General features: G+C 56.4%; 1 protein-coding gene across 3 annotated transcripts in view; it reads right to left on the bottom strand.

Annotated features, from left to right (window-relative positions):
• Positions 1–73: 73 nt before the first annotated feature.
• The window catches only part of TPCN1 (two pore segment channel 1), a 62,408-nt gene continuing 52,573 nt past the window's right edge, over positions 74–9,908 (bottom strand). For all 3 annotated transcript variants that reach the window (XM_025474042.3, XM_049101696.1, XM_025474043.3), the window contains 9 exons: positions 9,461–9,532; positions 8,837–8,926; positions 7,464–7,579; positions 6,641–6,687; positions 5,944–6,012; positions 5,666–5,750; positions 4,718–4,857; positions 4,486–4,566; positions 74–2,700 (listed from right to left, as the gene is read on the bottom strand). In XM_025474042.3, the coding sequence (XP_025329827.1) occupies positions 2,578–2,700; positions 4,486–4,566; positions 4,718–4,857; positions 5,666–5,750; positions 5,944–6,012; positions 6,641–6,687; positions 7,464–7,579; positions 8,837–8,926; positions 9,461–9,532 (823 nt within the window). In that variant the 3' untranslated portion in view covers positions 74–2,577. The remainder of the gene's footprint in view (positions 2,701–4,485; positions 4,567–4,717; positions 4,858–5,665; positions 5,751–5,943; positions 6,013–6,640; positions 6,688–7,463; positions 7,580–8,836; positions 8,927–9,460; positions 9,533–9,908) is intronic.

The raw sequence follows: 9,908 nt of genomic DNA, 5'->3' as shown, positions 1-9,908 counted from the left end.
ACATCTCCCCTTTCCCCACAGTACCGGAAACCACAGAACGGCACTTGGTGGAAGTCACGAGGCGGCAGCCACGTTTACAAAGCAGAGGCTTTTAATTAATATGCCAGAAATCTGGAGACACAGTGGGTTTTCTAGGTAACAAATCACCGATGTACAAAACCTTACAGTGTTGCTCCCGCTATCCGTACAAAATGATTGTCATGTGTGGAGTAAGGCTGGGTTGGGGAAGGGAAGGAGGAGGGACCATGTGGCGTTCCCCCAAAGCAGGGTAGGGGCTTAGTGCCATCACAGCCGAGGGCAGGTGGTAGGACCCAGGGCAGGTTGCAAGGTTGACCTTGGTTTCATTCAGCTAGGACATGAGCGGTGAGAGGGCATCTGAGCTGGATAATGTCCCGGGCCCCTCAGATCTCACAGCCCTGAGTGACCCCCAAGGGGCCAACTGCCCTTAGCCTCCATTATAAGGATGCTCGCTACTGGCTGGAGTCTCGCCCGCTGCATGATTGCCACTGCATTCATCCCATTTAGCTTAAGGGCCTTTCTCAGAGGACAGGGCTGGAGGGAGTATTAGTTGCCACCCGTCCTGGTACTAGCTCCCCCACACACATCAGGGGCAATGGCCCTGGGGCCCCTCCCTCGTTCATAGGGGAGGGGACTAGAATGAGGCCCAGACACTAGGGCAGAGGACCTATCCTTCTTTGAAAGTTGTCCCTTGACTCCTGATTCCAAAATACCCATTTCAACACACAAATGCTTAAAGGCACCCAATTGTGCAAATAATAAAGTTCCTTCTCTGGAGAGGGCAAGGGGTTCTGGTTTGAGACTCGATGCAGAGCTGCACCTATTGGCTGGTGGCCTTCCAGAGACAGAGAGGACAATGCCAATCTCCTGATGCCCCGTGGGGATCTCACTGTTTCATTGTTTCCCCAAAGGGCTGTGCTTTAAAAACATAAACAAATGTCTACTGCTCCTCCCCTGGTAAGGGGCACAGCATGCAATGTTGGCTCTGGGAATCAGCCACTCCAGGGCCACCCTGGAGAAGACTTGGCCTTGGAGATGGCCAGGGAGAGGCGGCAGGGGAGCCAGTATGGGACCCCTAGGATCAGGCCATGCCCGGCTAGGAAGAGCGTGTGGCAGGGGAACTTCCACCCACCTACCTTCCTAAGTCCTAGGAGGCCGTGGAAGAGTCTGGAAAGCTGGGGTTAGACCAGACGGCCCAGTGGGGGCTGCTTCCCCTGCCCCCTGCCCACCCCTTTCATCCCACCACCTCTCCCTCCTGCACCACGGGAGGTTTGCAGCCCAGGTGAGCTGAACCACCCTCAGCTCTGACCCTGCTTCTGCTGCTGCCACCAACAGTGCTCACCAGGGCTGCCAACCCCAATGCCTGCTCTGAATTCAAGCACCAGTCCTACCCCAATCATGCTGTCAGGAGAACTCCCACAAGATACGGAGAGGGGGTGCTCAGTTAACTGAGGGCCCACCTGAACCTAGCTGTGCCAGTGGAAAAACCTGGGGCAAGCTGAGTCCCTGTTCTGGCCTCTGTGGAGTCCACGGAGGGGACTACTCAAGGTGGGGGTGCTGTCCCAGGGGACCAGCAGGCGCCCAGCTGCAGGGCTGCTGTGGACCTCCCGCGGTCAGCATCTGCTCGGTGCGCCCCTTCCCAGCTGCAGAACCTAATGCCCGATGTGAAGGATCCGCCATTGTCTTTAGCAGGATCCTGTGTTTACCAGGATGTCTCTCTGCTGGAACAGGAAAATCACAGGGAAAAGGGATCTGGCGGAGAAAGCCCATCTCAGGGATTGGCCCGGGATGGTAGCCATCAGCCTGGCCTGTTGCTTGCTATCCTCCTGCTGGGCTGAGATTCTAAAGGAGGCCGGTTTACAAGGATATGCAGCAACAAGAGTTAAACCCAAAGGAAGTGTGGGAGAGAAGGCGTCCAGGGCTGGGATGTGAAATCCCAGCAATCTCGAACTGCCAGCACTGGCTGAGATCTGACTGCCTGGGGATGATCACACCCCTTGATTACTCTCTCCGTTACGCCCTAGGCACTGGTCCCCCAAAGGAATGTTGTATTATATTATCATATATATAGAAATACTAACCCACATCCTAAGTGGTTTTGTCCCTAAAGCAGGCCACAGAAACCCCGTGACACGGGCTGCAGGGAAAGTTAGTGGGAAGCTGTCAGTCAGCCGGGACGCGAGTGTGAGAGCAGCATCAGGAAGACGGTTTGGATCTGGCCTAGGGTGGGCCGGCCCACTTTGAAGGTGAGCCCTGCGGAGATCGGCAGGATCTATCCAAGTGTTCTTCTTCTGAAGAGGCCTTCCAGAACCTTCCACAATAGAAAGAGCTCAAGGTGGCCTGACCTCCCAAACCAAAGCAACTTCTGGGGTTAAGGAAAACAGGGCAGGGCGGTTACGCACCAAACCCCATCTTGTCTTTTCTCTTCCTATATATAAATATGTGCATATATATGAACGCATGTGCATGTATACACACACACGCATTTTTTTCAATACATTGTAGTAAAATAATACTATTGTGTTATTGCATAGAAGAGATGGCTTTCACACGCTGGGGTTAGGTGATGGTCTGGGAGCGCTGGCGGCTGCCTGGGAGCTGCTGGGTGGTGGGGACCTGGCCGCTGCTGCTGAGCTGTCGCTGCTGCTCCTCTTGCTTGCGGGCGTGTTCCTCGTACCACTCCTAGAGCAGAGTGCACAGACGGGGTGCTGAGCGGGCTGTAGCCCTTCCAGCCAGCCCTGTGCTGGCCCCAGCCGGAAGAGCACCCGTCCCCCTGCCCACCTCTCCCCTGCCCGGGGCACACACTCGTGTGAATGTGCGATGGGGATTAAGCAGGGCTGCCACTGTGACTGCAGTCGCTGCAAGGTTCCCTGGCCCCCAGACCGGCTGGGAATTCTGCATATGGCCCAAATAGAAGAATCATCATGAAATCTTTCCCTTAGTAATTAGAGGTTTGCAAACTTCCTTATAAATATTCTCCTTGGCACACATCCTCTCTTTAAGCGAGGCCCAGGTAGTCATCATCATCCTCCTTTTGCAAACGTCATCTTTTGTCCCTCACAAAGGGATCCCCCGTGCTCTCCCTTTTGAGTTTGGCAGGAACTGTGTCCTCAGGACACACCCAAGGAAAGCGAGGCTCAGAAGTTATATGAGGCCGGATGAAGTTGAGAGCCTCTCCTAACTCCCATGTTCCTTGTCCTGCCCTCCAATATGGCTATGAGAACATTTTGCAAAACAAAAAAAAAAAAAAAAAATGTCACCGACCTGAGACCATATGTAATATGCCATATGCCATCTGACGTTTTCAGAGACAGGTGATTAATTAATTAGGAAAGCTACCTTACATGTCTAAAGAATCTGAGCCACAGAACTTGAGAGCTTAAGACTGAGATGGACTTTCTGCCCCCTCACGGTACAGAGAGGGACATCGAGGCCGGGAGTGGACAGATGGGCAGGGGACAAAGGACAGCAGCTGAGTGCGTGTCCACGTGGGGCCATCTTCTCTGCTTTCTGAGCCAGAGGCTGTCCCCCTTTCACAGGTGTGAATGGCCTGAGGGAGCCTAAGGTCACGGAGCCAGCAGATGCCAAGGATCATGTTGGCTTCATGTCTCTGCGGCTCCATTTTCACAAACCACTATGCACCTGTACCACTTTGTTTTCACAGAAAATGTGAGTCAGCTTGGGGTGAGGCAGCCTCCCTACCCTTTGGGCGTGGACACTGGTCATCACTGTCCCAGTGAAAACAGAGGGCTGCTAGCTGACAGAATGCCAGAGGCAGCACGGTCACAATGGACGGCGTGGGAGACTATCCCGAGCCCTGGGACCCGGAGGCTGAACAGAAGGCCCAAAGCAGAGCTCATGCGCAGGTGGCCTGTGGCCTGGAATGCAGGCTGTCAGCCCACATGGTGCTTTGCAAGGTAGTTTACTTAGCTTTCAATGTGGAAAGACAGGGAGATTTTGTAAATAAAAATTTTTCTGACTTCTCCCTTCTCTTCGATTACAACAACAAAAAACCCCAAACAGCCAAAAATTCCAAAAGAGACCTAAGGCACAGGAGAACCTAATGTACCTGAGAAGGGGCTGTCCTCCCCTTGCCAGCTCACCATGGCCCCTGCACTCCCCTCTTGCCCCTTAGGTCTCCTGCTGTTCCCACTGCACTTGCGGCTCTGTCTCAGGGTAAGAAATCAGGCAGGTTCTGCAGATTTCTTCTTCAAGCAGCAGGGCCATATGGGAGAGCTGCTCATGTTGGGGCAGGGACAAGGGTTCCTGAGCCCAAGCCCCGCCCAGCCCTGCGTCCCAATCACCACGGGCAGCCGTCCCAGTGGAGGCCCTGATCCCATGTGGAGCCTCCCCTACTCCACATTCAGGGAAGGAACCGGAGGGCAGCCCCTGCTCATCGGCGGGGAGGCCCACTCCCAGGCAGGAGCTCAGGTGGGGTCTAGGCAGCATGGGCAAGGGCACTCTTACCTGAATCTCCTCTTGGTACATCTTAAGGCTCAGGTCACTTTTGGTCCTTGATCTCCGTCCCAGAAACACCACGGTGTTTTGCTAAAAGAAAGTTGTGGAGGCTCAGGGACTGCCCCAGCAGGAGCGCGGGTGCCCAGCCTCAGCCGGCTTGAGGGGCGGACAGCAGGGTAGACCTTCCACAAGGCCGAAACCTGCCCCTCACTCCGTCAGAAGCGGCCTTGAAGCTCCTCACCTCGTGTTTCTCCATCTGAGAGAGGACTGTGAGCAGCCGGGTGATATCCGAGGTGGCTCCTCGCACCTCCCGGTAGAGCTCCAGGACAGCAAGCAGCTCATCTTTGGAGATTTCCTTCTCAAGGGTGATGCCACCATCAACTGTGGGAGGGGAGGCCGGGACTGGGAAGGGGCCTGGCGGTTCTGGCCAGGTCTGGTTCAGCCCTCCTCCCCATCGCCCTGGCAGTTCCCTGTGTTCCCTCTCGGAGCAAACCAGCATCAGTACAACATGCCCCCCACTTCCTGCCTGCCTGGCACTCACACCCTCTCCCCTCCCTTTGCTGTGGGTGTTGGGGTGCTGTCGGGCCAGCAGCTTATAGGGGATAGAGTTTTGGCATGGAGCCAGGTGGCCTGATAAGACACAGATGTGGAAATAAGTAATAGGTATGTGGTGGTTTTGACGGAGAATCCGGAAGGATCAGTATGCACAAAGCTCTGCAACCCGGAAGAAGAGAGGCGATGATCAGAGCTACGATCAAGTTGCAGAAGGATGAACCACTGGTACAACATTCACACCCTTTAAATCTAGAACTGCACTGTGAACATGTTATTTAGAAATGTGGAGATCATAGAGAAGGGGACAGCCAGCTGTGATGACAGTGTGCGGGGGTGTGGGAAGGCGGGGCACAGGGCTGCTGCGTTCACAATAAGCCTGTCTCTGCTCTGCAATTTTTCTAATCTCGGACGTGGATTGTTTTTATTTTGAACGTGAGATTGAGAGCATTCTTCTGTCATTAAGTATTTGAAAATCAATGCACATGAGAGACATAACAGATCAGCCAGCAGATAAGCTAAACTGCCAGGAGCCTGGACAACCAGACAGCGGGACTGGACAGCAAAAAAAGCTGACAGCTGGGCAGCCAGCCAGATGAGCAGCGGGCATGCTCCGGCCACAGCTGCTTGCACAGACCTTCCGAGTCCTGGTTCTTGCGGCTGTAGTTCATTCGGAAGACGAAGGCTTCAAGGATGAAGGCGACAATGATAGTCATCACCACCTGACCGGGCGCAGAGAGAGAGGGAGGGTGAGAATGTGAGCTGCTGCAGGGCCCACAGCCAGTGGAGCCAGGTGGGATGCTGCCGCCTGGTCTTGGCCCTTCCTCCCCGGGGGCTCCTGCCCACCAGGCTGGGGCAGCTGGAGACTCAGGAGTGGGGAAGGGCGGAGAGTGTCCCATGGCCCCAGGGACCTACCATGGTCACGATGTAAAAAGTCATGAAGTACAGACGGCTCCAGTGTGAGGTCTGAGAGGTGACACCTTCCTGGGGACAAGGGGAGGCAGGCAGTGAGTGAGCAGCGGGGTGGGGCCGGGTTGCTGTGTGCTTGGGCTGCTCCAGGGTCCCCTGCATGCCCAGCTCTTTACAGACCCTACCCAATTTGCCTGGGGTTGTGGGAAACACAGAAGAGGGACCTCGCTCCCCGGATCTAAAAACCCCTCTGTGCTGCATAAGCCCTGGATGCTCCCTAGGGTGCAGGGTTCAGGACTAACCCAGGTAGTCTTGGTTCCAAGCAGGGATGGCACTTAGAAGAGTTTAAGGAATGGAAAACAAAACCCAACAAGGCTTGCCACACTGTTTCTTGGTCAAAGAGTCCCTCCCACAGTGGTTGGAGGAGGACAGAGATCCACAGGCTAACTGGCATCTCCTGGCCCCCAGGGGATGTATGGGGTGGGCAGGCATGGAAGCCACGTCTAGCAAATGCAGAGGGGTGGCTCCTGGGGCCCAGCCCACACTGTGGGCTCTCCACAGAACCCCAACCCTGTGTGACCCAGGACCCCAACCCCGACAGGGAACAGAAGAGTGACATATCCCCATCTGGGGCCAGGCAAGACCAGAGCTGGTCTCAGAGGATGGTGGGCAGAGGCCCCCAGGAGCTGACTGAGGTCCTTACCATAATGATGTACCAGTTGTTGACAACTGTGAGCTCGAACAAGGTCACTGCCAAAGGCAAGGGAGAGCGAGGAGTATTTCAATCAGAATCACTTTTTCAAAGTCTATTTCAAGTAGCCTCTCTCCACCTATCCGGGGTGCCATGTACCTAAATGATGGCATCCCCGTCTGCCAGCCTGGGCTGAGTCCTAGAAGTATCAGCCAAAGCTTCCCCTGAGCGCCCACCCCACAGGGAGTGCTGCCATCTTGGCCTGTCCCCCAAAGGGCGCTCCCTGTGCCTATGACAAACCAGGGCTGGGGCTGGGCAGCAGGGAAAGAGTGGGAGACACAGGAGAGGGACCACAAAAACTCTCCCACGAGAGCTACTCCAACCTGACTTGGTATAGATCCAGGATGCCAGGAGGGGCTCCCTTTCCCTCTTGAGCTGTGCCCTGCCCCTGCCCCAGCCTCTCCATGGAACCCAGGAGCACTGCCATGTGGGCCTGAGCTGGGGTCAGCATAGGGCACTTGGCAGGTTGGTATGGCTGTCCCACCCTGCAACTGTGGGGTTGTGACTGGGGGTGGGTTCCCTGGCCTCAGGCTTCCCCCGCTCTCGGCAAAGCACGGAGCCCCTCTGCTCCCAGGAACGAAACCTGGTGGTGAGTGAGTGCTGGGATCTGGCCTGGCCTGCACCCCTGTGGCGGGGTAAACCACAGCCTCCATGGAGGCTCAGGAGGACTCCAGAAAGCATAGCAAATGGCCAGGAAGGGGGAGGCGTCAGACAGCTCTGCTAGGCCACACCTGGGGCCTGCAGTGACTGTCCCACCAGTGGCCTCTGCACTCACCAAAGCTGTTTAGGATGTTGTCAAAGTTATTAAGATAGTAGTAGCCTTCGTCCACAACGGTCCTGTTGCCCACGGTGTGATTGAGCCAGCGGTAGGCATCAGATACTGTGCTCGTACTGGCCAGGGAGACAGAGGGGCAGAAGGGAAGGTCACGTGGAAATTGGGTCACCTCGACAGAGGACAAAAGGTTTAAGCAAACCCAGCTCTGCCCAGGGAGCCTCTGTGGCTGGCCCAGCACCCAGCTCTCTGGCCCATGGGAAGCCCTCGGCTCCTCTCAGCAGTCGGGTGTTGGTGGGAACTCCTGGGCTCACTCCCGGCTTATCTGCATCCACTTGGCATTTCTCTGCTACCAGCTAAGCCCTCTCCCTCCCAGATACAGGAGGGAGACACAGGGCAGGGAGAGGAAGACAGTGTCTCCCCTGGTTCTCCCGTCTGGGATCTGCTCTAGAGCCTGGGTGCCGGGCAGTGACCCCATGGAGCAGAAAGCTCCTTGCTGGGCTTGCCCCAGCCCCGGGCAGCAGTGCTCTAGAAGGCTGCCGGGTTCGGAGAGCTTATTTGCTGTTTTCCTTCCAATCCTTTATGGCTGGTGTGTTAACGCTCATGCTGAGGTTTCTACTCTGGTCCTTGGTCCCCCAGGGAACTTGTTCAGAAGGCAGAGTCCCAGGCCTCATGCCGCTGCCCCGCTGGCTCTGCGCACTGCCAGGTTGTGGCCCACTGCTACGGGCCTCTGGTTCTGAGCTCAGCCTGACTCTCAAAACGGCTGCCAGTGCCTTTGTAAGGAGTTTGTGCTTGAGGCCTTATGGGATAATTTTAAAGAGAGCGCCGTGACTCGAGAATTAATGCCAGGGGACACTGCTTTCATTGTGGTGGCTTCAGGAAAGGAGAGGCTATGGGAGCTTGTGCTCCCCACTGCTCTACCCCTGCCCCCAAAGGCCTTCCTGTGGGTATCTGTCTGCCTGGGTTGATGTGTCTGCCCAGTGCCCATGGTCCCCAGAGAAGTAGGGGGAAGCCATGGAACTCACACCTCAGACTGCTCCTGGTTCTGGGGTGGCCTTCAGACCTCAGCCCCAAGGGCAGGTGATGGAGGGCTGCTTGGGGACAGGGAAACTTGCTCAGATGTCCTCACTTCAGAGACATCCCCAATTCCAGGTCCCTCCCTTAGCTACGGCACTGAACTAAGCCCCCCCCCCCCCAAATGCAAAGCAAAGGGATTCCAGGGCTTTGAAGGGTGCTCCAGGGCTTGTGTCCCTGAGGCCCCAAGGCTGCGGGAGACCCACACGGTTAGCCTGGGGGGCGCACCAGTCCTGGTTTGGGTCCTCCGAAAAAACAGGCTGCTTGGGGGCAGGCAAGGCAAGGCCCCAATGTGTACTCACTTGCAGCAGTTGGGGTAGAGGATTCCACAGAAGAATTCCATGCCCACGATGGCGAAGGAGTAGTAAAAGATGAGCAGGGTGAGGCCCAGGCTAGGGAGGAGGGTCAGAAGGGACAGAGTGATTTGGGGCCAGGCGGGAGAGACCGGCGCCTCCGGCAGCCCCAGTATCCTCAGACCCACTGCGCTGACTGATGGACAGGCATGCCCCTAGCCAGGTTTACCAACTGGAAAGTGTCTGCAGGGAAGGGGCCTTGTGATTCAGGTCTGAGGTCAAAACCAGCTCGAATCAGGACTCTAGTAACAGATGCCCCTTTACCAGAGATTCACCCCTTACCTGTGAAGGTAGACTCACAGGTGACCCCTTACCTGTGAATGTAGACACAGGTGGTAAGTGAGTTGACAGCTCCCTGCCCTCCCTACTAAATATTTCAGACAGGTCAGTGGAGAAAAGTGGTACCAGGGAGACCCGAGGTGGTCCACATTTCAGTCTCCTTGGAGACCCGTCAGACCCTCGATGTCAGTCCTTTCCAGGCCTCCTCCTCTCCCCCGACTACCGCCCAGCTGTCCCCCTAGGGGCACAAGCCTCGTGGCGCCTGGCCCTGGGGGCCGGGAGGTGGGGCAGTACCTGGCCATCCGGGGCAGCAGCTCAAACATGGTGTCCAGCACATTACGGTAGCGCTTTTTCAACTTAAACAACCTGAGGGAAGAGACCCGATGGTGCTCAGATGCCGGTGTGGCTGCAGCCCCCGCTCCCGGGCATGGGCGGAGGTGGGGAGACAGCCCCAGGGCATCTCCCTGGCCTCTTCCTTGGGGGAGGAGGCAGCAGCGGCTATGCACTGCCATTTACCAACAGGGCCAGGAGGCAAGCCCCAGAAAGAAGGGAACAGAAGCCATGCCTTCAGAGGAGTCAGGAACATGGAGGCTCGGCAGCTCAGCTGGCCACCACATACGGGGAGGAAGCTGACATTCGCCCGACCCCAGCCACCAACACTGGGGCACCGCTGCAGGTTCTTCTAGCGAGACCCTGCCCCCTGACCACCATCCCCACCTCCATGTCTCCTTCCAGGAAGGCC

Source organism: Canis lupus, chromosome 26, assembly GCF_003254725.2.
Source record: "Canis lupus dingo isolate Sandy chromosome 26, ASM325472v2, whole genome shotgun sequence".
Classification (NCBI taxonomy): Eukaryota; Metazoa; Chordata; class Mammalia; order Carnivora; family Canidae; genus Canis; species Canis lupus.
This window is presented reverse-complemented; position numbering and strand designations above follow the sequence as displayed.